At 38.3% G+C, this 15,033-nt stretch overlaps 1 protein-coding gene across 1 annotated transcript; it reads right to left on the bottom strand.

Annotated features, from left to right (window-relative positions):
- Positions 1–917: 917 nt before the first annotated feature.
- Positions 918–12,742, bottom strand: LOC115418376 (mitoferrin-2-like). The gene is made up of 4 exons (XM_030132819.1): positions 12,263–12,742; positions 5,574–5,802; positions 4,657–4,713; positions 918–3,759 (listed from the first exon to the last, which is right to left on the bottom strand). Exons 1-4 carry the CDS (start codon positions 12,596–12,598, stop codon positions 3,176–3,178), a joined length of 1,206 nt encoding a protein of 401 aa, XP_029988679.1. The 5' UTR covers positions 12,599–12,742; the 3' UTR covers positions 918–3,175.
- Positions 12,743–15,033: the final 2,291 nt, after the last annotated feature.

Below are 15,033 nucleotides of genomic sequence, written 5' to 3' on the forward strand. Positions count from 1 at the left end.
CTTTTGTCCTTCTCTTCGCTTGGCCATGGAGCTGAAATTGTAATAATTGTAATAAAATAAGAAATCATGTTGTGTCATTGCATGTGTGTGTACCCTCTCACCCAGTGTTTTAATTAACATGCACAAAACACCCTAAATGTTGAAACAGCAGTAACACGACATTCATTGATAAAATGACAGAGGTGATGGCAGTTTTAGAAGGAGGATGATTTTGACCGTTTATATTTCAGCACTGGTTGTGGCTTCGATCCCTCCGTTCTTTCACCGTCTCACTCGTTTAATTTTCTCTGCTGAATAACCTGTTACTTGCCTGCTGAGGCTTCTTTGGACCTCATGTTGAGAATTACAGTCAATAACTACCAAAACCAAATTCAGCATCTGGATCAACTCTAGACATTGAATCTGCTTCATTGTCATAAAACAATGAGAGAACAGGACACTTTTGGACATGGAGCTGCTGGTTAGTTAGTTGTTCAGTTACTTTTGAGCCTGAAATGAAGGGACTTTGTTTAAAATACAAATAGTTGTAATTAAGACACTGGTTAATGCAATATTTTTGTTAAATCTAAAAGTCCACACTTCAATTACATCTTGTTTGCTTCATTTCAGATACACTGTGGTGTTGAACAGAGGTTTGAGTCACACTGAGTTACATTCAGGCTCAAATACTTATGGATCTGAATGTACAAGTAACATCAAATGGACATACCCCAGTACCTCAAGATCAAGGAATTAGTTGCATTTCACCCCTGATTTTACAAAAGGCACTCCAACCAAGTCTGAACACCCCACTGCCTCAATTTTATTCAGTCTGTCTTTTGTTGCTCTAATTGACTTACTACAAACCCATCCCTTTGGACTTTTTGTGTCAAGTTTTCACTAAAAGTTGAGTTCCAAATCAAAACAAGAAGACATCGTTTCATTTCTCTCAGCACTTGGAGAGTCAGCACCAAGAGAAGACCCTGCTTCTGCGAGGAGCTGCCTTTATTTACAATTCACAAAATACAGGTGTCGCTTTCCAACAGTTTTCAAGCATTTCACATTAGTGTCGTAATCCGACAGATCGCTGCGTCCACTCCCGTTTTCTCTGCTCTATTGCTCAGTCTTTGGTTTCCTAATCTTGACACTTGGCATAAGATGAGGAAAACTCCTACAATCATTTTTAAACCACCTTTCCCCTCTTAACGCTTACATTTTTTTCCCCAACCGTATGGTCTGTCTATTTAAAATATTCCAGGCCTTTTGTTTAGCTACATTACAGTGTGAATTTTATGTGCGTTCTATAAATACCTGCAGTTTTACAGCATTAATAGTTACTTAAGAACTTAGCTGGTTACAGATTTTGGGTTTATCCATTTGCCCATATTCATATGCATGTTTTATGTACAGTATTTTAGTTCTATGGCTTCAAAACATAATTTTCTATTTATATATATTTATATATCTGAGGATCTCTCTGTGGTATTTGTGCGTTGATGTATGGCGGCTAACTGAAGGCATGTGGAGTAGTAATATTAATTGTTTCACTCACTTGTTTCAATTTCACCCAGAATTGTCCTTGAAGTACTAGGAGTGTGTGCAGCTTAACCAAATAAAATAAGCAAGAAAATAATACTGTCATGACTTGGTTTGTTCAGTTTGCTTTCAAGGATTCCTTATGTGTTTACTGTGAACAAAATAAAGTTATGATTCTCAGTTTAACACTAAATCATTAAAGTGTGCAGAATGTATTCAGTTATTTCAGGGCTTTTTTAGTTTGTAAAAAAGTGTGGAATTAGATTTTAGTTTCCAAATTTTGTTTAAGTCTAGTTTTAGTCAGTAACAGAAGCTTGACTCACAGAGCTCAGTCTGTAGAATATCAGTGTGACGATATGAAAGCACTCAGTTGGTGTAGAAGTGAAATTCAGCTTCTCTGAGGTACGAGTTTGAGGCGCTTGTGCACCAAAAATAGGTTCAAATAAACATCATGCTGCTGTGCGTTATTTGTCCACCAACAATGAATGCTCAGCTAAATTGAGATCATATCTGTTCAGTCTATCAGACTATATTTCTCCTCATTCAACCACTGCAACAGACATGAAGATTTACTGTATCCCACACAGATGTTCCTAAAAGTTCATGACTTTCATGCTTCATGTCCCTCTGGTGATCTATATTTTAATTACATTTACCTTGTCTCACTGTAAATCTGTCCCCATGCAATAGAATTTTACATTTCATCAGCTTAGATATGCTGTCTAATTTTACTTAAGCCGATTCTGTAACTTCACACCTCTGCTGTTCCTCCACTAGTGGTAATGAGGTTGAGTAGTGTGCCCCCTAGTGATCATGAAAAGATGTATGGTAACATGTTTCAGCAGGATAAAGCCGTTTACAGCACAATCTGAAGCATCTGGATATATGTCACTAATATTAACTCTTATATTCTTCTAACAAGTGTAGACTCAATTGCTTGCAATGAAAAAAGACCTGATTTTAATGCCAACACTATCAGTATCTAAACTCTGACTAATGTTGATGATGAAGTGCTGACTCTCAGCTTTAGTGCTCATCAGAGCAGTGCAGGACTGGGGGTCCTTTTCATGTTTGTCATGAGTAAAAGCCACCACAGTTTCTGCAGCTTATTTAGAAGTAGTCATAAACATCCTTAAACTAAAGCTGAAAATCAGCACTTTACACTTGGCCTCACTCATAGTTTGTTAAAATCTAGCGATGTGGAGTTCAGAGGTAAAACCAAACTTGCCAATTGAAACTCTGTTCATTCAAAAGTAGAGTTTGTGAACACTGACTTTCTTTAATACATCTGTAACCCTTTATCTAATATTTTGCCATTTAGCACCAATTGCTGATGTTGTTTAAAAATAAAATTAAATTAGTGTAAGCGTTAGAACTTAATTGGGCAGTTTTTGGAAACCATCTTGTCACTGTTTGACATTTAATCAAGCTCATGACTAAGGTTTTCCAGACAAGTTGTCTAAAACCTCTGGCTATGAACTAGATCGGACCGTGCTTATTTAATCTCAGTAAACATGATGAAAAACCGACTAAAAGCCCAGAGAATATAAACTCTGGAGCTCTTCAGACCTTCTGTGTTTAGAAACTAATACCGACACCAGTGACCGGTACAATGCCATAAACCTTTGTGTTGCCGATACCCGACACCATCAACAAGTGTTTACTTGTCTCCGTGTAGCCGTCGCTCATGCTGGCGCTTGGTGATGATGTATTTGAAGAACTCGTAGACGGACCAGCTGATGGCTGTAGATGGCATCTGGTAGATGACCCGAGCTTGGACGCCCTTGAAGAAGGCGACCGAGCCACCCATTCTGTAGACAGTCCGAAAAGCCTCGCCCAAGCCAGAGATGTGGCGGCTTCCAGAGGCTGAAGCGGCGGCTGCTGCTCCGACCCCTCCGGCTGCTGTCGCCGCCTCAGCTTGGATCACATGAATGGCCTGAGCCTCCTGGGTGTTGAGAAGGGTCTTGCAAACGTCGAGGGGAGTGGTGACGGCGGCGGCTAGGGCTCCAGCCAATGCACCAGACACGACGTGGGAGGAGGGGTTGTACTGTCTGTGGGGGTTGAGGAGCTCCTGCAGGTACTCGTAGGTCATGAAGTGGAGCGCCTGGAACGGCACGTTCATGGTCAGCTGGGTGGTGTAGCTGCGGTAGAAAGCGGCCGGGCCCTCGTGTCTCAGCAGAGAGCCCATACAGTCCAAGACGCCGCGGTATGGAGAGTTAAACATCTGCATTCGCTGTTTCACCACTGACAGGAGAGAGGACAGAGAGATGGAGTTGGTAGGAAAAACATTTGTCATCAATGATGAAGAACCAACATATTTTTAAATGTGAACCCTTAAGGAGAATTAAAAACACTGAAGGAGACGGCAGGACATAATGGTGCAGAAATACACTATATGGACATAAGTATTGGGACACGTTGAATTCAGGTGTTTAGTTACAGGTGGTGATTTAGGTGGTGTAGTTACAATATAGTTGTATATTGTACTAAATATCATTGCATTGATAGTTTTGTTTAAATTGTTATACTTGCTTCCAAAATGCCTCAGACAGGGTTTTCACTTAATTTGTCTAAACAATGATTTTGTTTTTTATTTTAATCCATGGCTATGATTTTAATTATTCTACCTCTAAATTTCAATATTTTTTTTATTTTTTATTATGACATTTATCATTATTGTTTTGTAGCCCAGACCCCTGTTAGAAAAGAAACACCTGAATTCAACATGCCCCAATACTTTTGTCCATACAGTGTACATTAGACATACTTCCATTAGTGGAAAATAAATGGCAAAAATCTAATCAAATTAAATAAAAAAGATGATCAACACAGTTTTCCTGTACATTTTCATGTTTTCTTGTTTTCTGTGACTTATGGATAGCCTGATATTGTACCTTATCATCACCTATTTTTTACACAGCTATAATTGATCTGTATGTAGCCATAACATCTATGTTTTTTCTGCTCTCAGTAACACAGCTGAGTCAACGGCTCCACCTAGTGTCCTAATCACAGACCTGCAGCTCACTGGGAAACAACACTATCTGTAGGAGATTTCAGCTGTGTATGGAATGTACTGTGTCCAGTGAGCTGATCATTCCAGAAGACGAGGAGGAGGTTTTTTTTTTTTTTTTTTTTTACCTTCGGCCGGGTTCATGATGGCGTCGTGCAGCACCGTGGCCATGCAGCCTGCCAGTCCTGCAGGGAGGAAGTATGAGCCACATTAAAACCTCAAATTATCTGTGCTCAAAATGAAGTCTATTCTCTTAATACGAAGAAAAACAGCTGATTACTGTTGTGAAGGTCAAAATCCAGCATTGGTTTTAACTTTCTTGATTTACAAATTTCATGCAACTTTTCATTCTTCTCTTTTATTTGTGGTACTTATTGGACATTTGATTACATTCACACTTAAATTTGCATTTCATTTATTTTACAAAAAATTTATTTTACAAAACGCATACAAATATTAATTTGTGTACTTGATTACATTCACACTTAAATTTGCATTTCATTTATTTTACAAAACGCATGCGAATATTAATTTGTGTACAATCATACTGCATTCATTTTCTGATTGAAAGTTTCTGCTGGAATCATCCATTAAAACTGTGGCTCTTCTACTTTTATATTATGTTAATTTGTGTCAGTGATACAAAAACATGCCAAATAGTGAATAATTAGCAACTATAAATTTGACAAGTTAGTGTTTTATATGTGTTTACTTTTACAGTGCCAAAAATCAAATATAACTGTTATCAGAGGGAACTTTCAAACCACTTTACAACTTATAAATGTGATTTTCTGGTATTTGTGAAGAGCCTGGATTTCCATCAACATTGTACTTGACAAAAAATAACAAATAATAGAAAAAAGTTGGTATGGTTGGTCTTAAATTACGGTTTCCAATGATAACAAACTGAAACACATTCTTGAAGTACAAGTACATCTTAGTGTGCTATTAACATGAAGTGCAGCATGTACTTTTGAGTACTTTGTTGTGTATTACAGAATAGTGTGGTGTTACTTCTACTTAAATCAGTCAAGTGGGTTCTTACCATTTGCAAAGTGGCTGTTAGCACCTGGGTGAATGGCGTCACTGAGAGAGAACTTGATCTTCTCGTAACAGGCGAAGTAGAGGGCGTGGGCGGGTCCTGCCCCCACCGCCAGCACATTCACACCTCTGATTGGCCGCCACACACCTTCGGTCCGCACAATCTGCCGCAAGGCGTCCATCACATTCCGGTAACGTGCTCCTGGCTCTGGGTGCAGGCTCTGCATTCGAGTCTGATTATAAATGAGAAACAAGGAAACAGTAGATTAGACAGTAGGTCTAACAGACCAATGTGTAGGTGATTCGCTTAGAACAAGGGTGTCAAACAGATGACCCGCAGGCCAAAACCAGCCTGCCAAACGGTCTAATCCAGCCTGTGGGATGAATTTGAGACATGCAAAAATTAGACTGAAGAAATTAACCATCAATGATGTTACAATCATTTTAGTTCAGGTTCTACATATAGACCGATATGATCTCAAGTGAAAATACTATCATAACAAGAAAAGCACTCGAAGAGCACAGACCTCCGCCAAGACAGATCTGCCTCTGCTGCACCCTCTGATCACCACCAAAATGTAATAATTTGTTCCTTGTGCCAGTATCAACCTTTCCTGAAAATTTCATGAAAATCCGTCCATAACTTTTTTGAGTTATCTTGCTAACAAACAAACACACAAAGCAAAGCGATCACCATACCTCCTGGTGGAAGTAATGACCTATAAATCATGACAACTCATTCATGTTTGTGCATGTTTTACTCTTGCTATTCTTTATTTTGTTCATATTTGTTGAATTTTTTTGTCATTTTTGTGCTGCTAATTGTGTACATGTTTCTCAAATTATTAAAATAGTGTATTTGTAGATCCACTGTGACCTGTAAATTGTAACACATATGTTTAAATGATAACCTGAGGCATAAATTTGTTAAAATCACACCTATTTTTCTTGAGAAATTTAAGCTTGCTCCTGATATTTACATTTTTTTAAAGACTAGTGTTGGAGAAATATGATTTGTAGATGTAAACATTTTCATAATGTAATTTTACTTCTTTCACTCGAAAGCAGAGAAAAATTTGGGGTTGACATAATTAATAAGTTATTATTTTACTGGTCCGGCCCCTTTGAGATTATGCTGGGCTGAATGTGGCCCCTAAACTAAAATGATTTTAACACCCCTGGCTTAGCACAACACAAAAAGATAACTTTAAATTTTTAACAAAATGACAAGGTCAGGAACAGTAACAGTAAATATATATATTTTTTCCCCAGAGTTTATTAGTGTTTAAACCTAACCAAGCAGAAGATTTGTGATACTTTAGATGCAATTAAAACTTAGCTTTCCTCATAACCTGCAAATGGCTGAAAGACAAAACACTGACACTTTGGGAATGGACAGAAATAATACATAAAGTCTAGGTCATGGAGAGTATTACTTTTACTTTGAGACATTCTTCTAAAAAATGTGAAAGATACTGGGAAAAAAACTTTAAAAAGTTCCTGAATCAGAGTTTATAGTAACTACTTGTCGCATTCCTTTACTACTCCCAATGGTGATTCTAAATAATCTTTATATAATTTGGATCTGGTGAACTGCCTCACCTCGAACAAGAAGGCCCATTTACCTTTTTCCCATGTTTAGTTGGTCTATTTTGCTGTATTATTGTTTCTCCATGTTGATAAAATTAAAAAATGTCCAATAAGAGTTGGAAAAAAAAACAAAAAACTTAACTTTCTTCAGCAGTCATAGAGGGGCAAATAAATGACAACATGGTCCTGCAACTTGAGCCAACTTGGAAACAGTTGCCCTGACAAGGTTCGGATTCTGTCAAGAGACAAATATAGCTACCATTATAGCAATAGCTAAAAGCAACACTAAATTAAAATGTGTAGTCGTTTCATGTTTGTGCTACAGTTTAGTGCAGAGTATGGATTTGATGCCCATTCTGCTAGCCAGATATCACACAGCTTCAGTTTGTGTTAATGACTTCCAAGTGTTTACGGCTGCACTTAAACCTGAACTGAGATGGAAACAGCTACATTCAAGGAACCAACCACAAACCATGAATGGTTAGAAGGGAAGTGGTGCAGTCTGAATCACTCAACCTGATACTTTTGACATGAATAAACAATGCTAATTGCACAATCAGTGTATTCGTGTCTAGAAAACTGTGGTTACTGGATGACCGAATTAAAATTTTTAGACAAATATGGTGCAGTCCTCATGCAATAAGCGACCTGCCCTTACTTCACCCTGCCTTCAGGAATAAATGTGTACAGGAGAGAGAATACAGCTAACCCGCATGGAAATTCCCACCGTGTCCTTCTGAGAAATGGCCGGAAGAGTGAAATGATATCATAAAAACCTTTAAATAATGACAACGCTAAACTTTTCTCTTTGTTTTAGTGCAAAGAAATAAAATTACATGAAAATATTTAGCCTACATTTCCAAACTATACTTATACAAAAAATGGGAATAACCTGGACACACTGAAATGTCTTAATAGAAGTAAGTGCAATTTAACAATATTCTGCCTGTTACTAAATGTTTTGTGCATTTTTAGATCCACTGTGATTGTAAGTTGTAATGCACATGTGTATTATGAGACATAATACTGCTAAAATTGCACTTAATTTTCTTAGGACATTTCAAGCTGTTCATGTTATTATCATTTTTTAAAGGACAGTTTGTAGATTTTCAATGATGTACTTTTAACTAATTTCAATCTAAAACACAGAGAAAACTTTGGAGTTGACATTATTTATATGTTGTTCTGCTATTACTTGACAAGTCCGGCCCACTTCAGACCATATTGGGCTGAATGTGGCCCCTGAACTAAAATGAGTTTGAAGGCCCTGCTCTAATGGAATGTGCTTGGTCATCCCCGATACGATCAAGTTGACTCACATCACATTTGGTCTAACAGTTTCACGAAAAACAAACACAAAAAGCTGCCTGTGGATCAATTCAATAGAAAGTATGTGTTCCAGTCACTCTCCTTCTATCCAAAGGGACATAGGTCATATTTCAAAATTAATTACAAGAAGTGACTTTTTTTGGCACTAGGAAACAGTACAGTACAGTAATTAGCAACCACACTATGTCTTCTTGAAGGTAGATTTGTCAAGAACAGACAGCTCATAATGATGACTGTAGTCACACTAACACCAGCTGACCTGCATTTAACATGGAATCATTTCCTCGTGATGTTAACTATAATGTACCGCTCTAGGCTCAGAGAGAAAGATGCTAAAAGCATAAGACACTCATGTTGAATACGAAAACAGTATCCTTTGAAGAAGACATATTTCCACTTATTTTAACCAGTTTTAAAGTTCCAGGGTTGTAAGAGTCTAACCATACGATGGGGGAATGATGAAGGAGGTTTGGTGAGGACTTGTTCTATGCGTCAAAAACAAAAATCGAAACAACTCATTTGTCATGCAGTAGACAGGAGTCTGAGGTAAGGTGATTAAAAGAACATCAGATAAATTTGCAAAACTTGCTTCTCCTTTAACATCTTCAGGCTCATACATTGTGATCTGTGTGAAACATAAATTCACTCAGTTCATACTGTTTCCAAAAATAGCTCCATGGTGATTTCTTTTGAATACAGCTCAGTACAACTTTTCTATAACAAAAACATTCTTCACATCCCTCCTTCCTCAGCACAGTTCAGTTCTGCGCATATGCCAACGTTAACTACTTACGGAAGTCACTTTTTGACCTCAAAGACACAGATTTCTTTGCCTCCTAGTGAATAGTTTTTTTAACATCAGATTTCCACAATGAAAACCTTGCTCTGATAACTCTGCCTAAAAACGGTTTACACAATGGAGCTCTTTCACTCTAGTCCAACATTATAACATAGTGTCGAGGTAATGTTTGCACTCCTTTAACTTTAAGTCTCTTTACATGGTTATTCATCATAATTCCCAAACTCAATGTAATGCATCTAAACATGAATACAACACAAAAGAGCAGGTTATTATTTTGTCTGATGGATTTACCTCATCTATTTGTTTCCTTTGGTCACTGAGAGCAAAAGTTAATCATCAGCCTGGCAAGTTCAGATCAAGGTGCAGCATTATGCTGCGTTTCCACTACGTGGAACCCGCTCAACTCGACTAAACTCACCATGGGTACCAGGTCCTATTCCTGGAGACCGTTTCCATTACTGGATACTACTGACTTCACAGTACCTGGACGTCATAGCTATGCAGTGCATTACTTCCGTGTTGTCTGCTCAGAGAGTTACTGATAAAGTTGCTCGTTGCGTGTTGTCTCGTCAAACTCAAGCTGAATTTTTACGTTGGCCACCAAAGACTGAATCTCCTGACTGAATGGTGTAGTTTTGCGGGCTGTTATCATGTGGATTGACCTACCACTGCATTTACTGTAAACTTCCGCATCTGTTTTTTGTAAAACGGCGGGTCACAGAGACAACTGTCTGACCAATCAGTGGTCTGCAGTGTTTACACGTCACGTTTTAGTATCTGCTCCCCAGTCTTGGAACCTCGGAGGAGGTGATACCGAAAAAGTAGTACCGGGTACCAGATTCCAGGTCCTTTTTCATAATGGAAACGCAAAAAGGCTAAGTCAAGTCGAGCTGGTACCACGTAGTGGAAACGCGGCATTATTGAAAATGTCTGACAGTAAGCTAGAAAACAGGATTTGCAACTCGCTTTTAATTGCTTTTTGTAAATGTGTGGAAATGAGGAAACGAGTGGCCAAAACCTAGCAAGACATACACACACAAGAACATTGGCCAATATTGGAGGGACTGTACTGGGAAACGAAGATTATGAGGAAGTTGACCAAAACAATTCTTGTAAAGACAAAACAAATGTACTTCCTTGAGCTATTTTTCATTTCTTGATGCCATAAGTTTCGTAACATACTTCCTTGTCCCTGTTCAGTGTAGGTCACAGTCTGGCTCACTCACTGGAGAACAAAAAACTTGTCAATGGCACTATAGATATTTGGTAGTGTTATCACACAAAGCCTTGCAAACAAACCTCATATGAGGGTGTTTAGACTTCATTTTTCATTAAATGCTTTCCAAGAATTGCGAACTGATGTCAATATTTGTTTATGCCAAGCACTTTTATCTACTGTAAGTTTTGTCAAACAAAAAGCTCCACAAAATACAGAAGTGATCAGGTTCAGCTCGTCTACTAATGAAAATGCAAAAAATTCGATTAGCTGTGAGCTACATGTTCATTCTTTAATCACAAAGCACAAATAGGTTTGCCATCTGTAAAAATACCACAAGCATCTTTTTATAACGTCACACACTCTGCCACTAATTTTCTACTCACTAATAATTTAAAATATAGATGTGGTAGTGCCTTTGTAAGACATTTGAGACAAAAGCAGACAGAGGTTTGAGAGGATTTTACAAATCAAAACTTTTCTGAACATCAGCCTAGAGTAATACTATTTATATAAATAATGTACAGTAGAGGAAACTATCATTTTATGAGAGTAGTATCTATCAAAACCTGAAGCACTTCATGGCCTTGGCTGGCTTTGGAAAGTAATATGTACCAGGAATTACTGGAATATATGGAAAAAGTCATGAAAGGGGTTAAGGTCACATATCTGGTCAGTTCATATTACGTCAAAAAACAGCAAACAGATAAGAAAACAGAGTCCAACCAGCGGTGCTATCAGATATAAAGAAACTTCAAATTGATAGCCAAGTTCACATCCCCTTAAGAGTAAAACATACGTTAAATGTTGGGATTATCAAATTATAACAATTCCCCCAAAAATAGTAGTTTACAATCACTAATATCACCACAATTAAACCTGTCAGTTTCTACTAAGCCAGCTAAGTGCACATTGCCTTCTGTGCTGGTCTTATCTGTGCTATTACACACAGACCTACGACTACCAGTGTACTTTAGTCAAGGCTTTATGGTTTTGATTGAACCCTTTCCGGTTTGTGGTTCTCAGTGCCAATAAAGTATCCTGCGTCATTAGTAGGTTAAGTAACACTACTATAGAGGGCCATTGTATCAATAAATTGAGGCATTATTGAGATATTTTCATACTATTCACCAGTTTACAAAAGCATGACAATTAGAAGAAGAATCTGAACCCAGATTATGTCATCATGACATGACGATGAATGCTAACTCATGTCTAACGTTTCTAAACTGCTTTGAAATGTTTATTGAATTTATTTCACATTCTGTTAAAGGGCAATATTGAAGAGCTCTGCAGTATTTATCTTTTTCTTTCTAAAGAAGAAATCACAATTGTCAAAAACGACATGTCCGATAATAGAAGCATGCTAGCTAAAAGCAGCCACTACTGGTTTTTGCTAGCATGCTAGTGAATGGAGTGTGTTGCCTAACCGACACAGAGATGACAGTCAATATGACAATTAACTTTTAGAGATTAGAATACATTATTGTTTGCCGAAATGTATTAAAGTAGCCCATAGATGGTTTGGTATACATTTTGACAGTCGTGTGTTTCTTTCTTTCGTTGTGTTGATATGTTAGTTGCTTAACTGACCTCTGTTAGCAAGGTTATGGCTGCTAGCCTGTGGCTAACTCGAGCTCAGGCTTATGTTCGGGCCTTTAAGTTTATACAATCAGTTTGGGCGTTCAATGTGACTGCCACTGGCTCTAAACACAGTTCATACCAAACCCTGAGTAGCGTTTCTTTGATTTAATACCTTGACACAGTCGATAGGGTACATAAGGCAGTGCTCCATGATTCCGGCCACAGCTCCTGCCAACATGTGAGTGCGGGTCGGTACTCCCTGAGGCAGTCCTTCATAGTCTATTTCTGGCTCGACAGAGGTCGAGGTCTCCATAGTTGCCCGATGCAACACCGGGGAAAAGTCCTGTTCCATCCGGGTAGAAAGAGACCCAACAAACCCCCCCGTCGCGTTGAGAAGTCTGCCACCCAGCCATCGAATATCTGCCCCGGCAGCAGCACCTGCAACCCGACTATCGACGCCCGCTGTTTCCACGGACGTTCGCCGGGACACGAAACCGTCCGCTTCCATTCAAACGAGTGTTAAAATCGATAAGTCGGACGACCCGCCTGTCCGTTTAGTCTATCCGGCAAAGATATCAATATCCCACCCGGCCGGAGAACGTCTTGGCGGGTCGCGGGCTGTAACTACGCGGCAGACAGCTGCGCGGTCAGGCGGCTAAAAGAGGCTGGGAGTGGTTTCACAGGATCCGTCTGTAACTCACACCAATACTTATTCATGATTGGATAAAAGCTCTGTCATTCATTAATATATGTCTTCAATTGGTCATTTCTTTACCAAAGGGGCGGGCATGAAATAAGGGGCGGGTATTACAGGGGGTGGGGCATGGATTTGGTAACACTGGGAAGTCACATGGTAACTGCCCAGGAAGAGTCACTTTCAGGACGTCCCGACTGGAATTTACAGCATTTGTAGGGTTGCATTTCCCTCATTGCACAATTGCCTTAGTCAAATATATTTGGCCAAATTGTGGTATGTGTGTAAGTTTACTCCCATAACACTGCTGCTTTATTTTGCATCATTGGCTGTGATCTGAAAAAAATATGACTTTAGACAATTATGATATGAGGGTAACAATTTGTGAAACCGTTATTTGGGATAATCTGGCTCTTAAAATGGACAGAACAATGACAGTATCATAGGCAAACAAAATCTATCAATTTTGCTACCATACACTGTTAAACTGATTTTCTATCTGGGGATACATAAAGATTTTCTGTATCTGAAATTTAACTTAGAAAGACAAGAGTTTTATTCAGTACAGCTGATGCTGCAAAATAGTTAGTTTATTCTCATGTAGGCTATTCTGTGAGAGTATGGAATTTGAGAGACCACTACCATACCTGTAATGTTTTATTTTGTGTAGAGTGTTCAGGATGAAGAAAAACTGACCTGTTTTCCAGTACAAATTTAACTCCCTTCATCATTGATTAGGTTCCCCAAGAAACTGTTTTGGAAAGTCTCTTCACTGATGTTTATCAATGTAACATTTATATTACTTTTTCAAAATGTTACAGTGCATAGTGGAATTCAGATACCCATCAATGAACATGAGCTCTGTATTACCAGCAGCACTAATGAATCCCTAAACCTTGACTTGAGTCTCAACACACTTCTTTGTGATGTTTATCAGATCAGACACACACACACACACACACACACACACACACACACACACACACACACACACACACACACACACACACACACGGGTTACATCCCATCAGATCCAAACAAGCAAACAGCATCTATGATGGTCTGATGAAAGAAAGTGAATCAGCTTGTTTGAATCTGTGCTGTAAGGATGCATTAACTTTTGTTATCACTGTTGTCAGCAAACTCAGTGGTAAAATGTTTGGAAAACATGCTGTAGATCCAGTTTGACACATTCCACATAACCCCCACATAACATGTTTCCACACTTATGTAACCATGATGTTTTCAGGTTTTTGTACTTGTGGACTACAAGAACATTTCAATAAACTACACTCTACTCTTTTTCTCTTTTTTTACATGAGGGGAAGAAAAACATTTGAATAACTCTCTTTTTATTTGTTTAATTTTCCTGCTGATAAACTGTAGATTCTGCGTTTATAAAGGACTTGACTCTCCACCCCATCTTTGCAAAACGCAAAATGTGTGTTTCCTTTGTACTGACAACCGACACATCCTCATTCTAGGAAGCACAATTGAAAAACTAGATCAAATGCTATATCTGTCATTTCTGACCTGGATTTGTGTCATCCTGTGTACTTATTAAACATTCCCTCTAACTATGATGCAACAGTTCAAATAACTTGGTAAAGTTTCATTTCCACAGATATAATGCTGTCGCTGTGTAGTGTAAGTCTTGATACAACCACTAGATGAAGCTAAAGTGAAAGTTTTACAACCTGACTCAAAGACAAAACAGTCCACCTCAAACCCTCTGCTTTATGCACATGGTTACTGCCAGATACTTTGAATGTAGTCTGACCACTTCTGTAGAACAAGACTGTATTTAGACTGTATTGTTATTGTGTTGTATTAGACTGTATTGCGTGCAAGCCCTACCACACCATGGTTACATAAGTTAGCTAACATATTGTGTGGAGGTGGAGGGTGTCAAATTGGATCTACACCATACACTTTTTAGAGCATTTTATCATCCAGCTCCTCCCATGTGACCAGTTTGGATCCAGTTACAAACCCAGACTTTTTCATGAGTTCATCCAACCAGAACTTAAAAGGTAAACAGTGTCATTGTGAAATTCTGATAATTTTGAAGATTGTATCTCATTATTTACAGATCAGAATCTTACCTCTGTCATTGTGTTTACTTGTTAAACTGACAATATTCAGCCATGATCATTGTTACCTAATATTTTTGATAGAATAGAATAGAATAGAATAGAATAGAATAGAATAGAATAGAATAGAATAGAATGCATCGTTACTACACGTAT

The sequence above is a fragment of the Sphaeramia orbicularis genome, chromosome 1, assembly GCF_902148855.1.
Source record: "Sphaeramia orbicularis chromosome 1, fSphaOr1.1, whole genome shotgun sequence".
In the NCBI taxonomy this organism is placed as follows: domain Eukaryota; kingdom Metazoa; phylum Chordata; class Actinopteri; order Kurtiformes; family Apogonidae; genus Sphaeramia; species Sphaeramia orbicularis.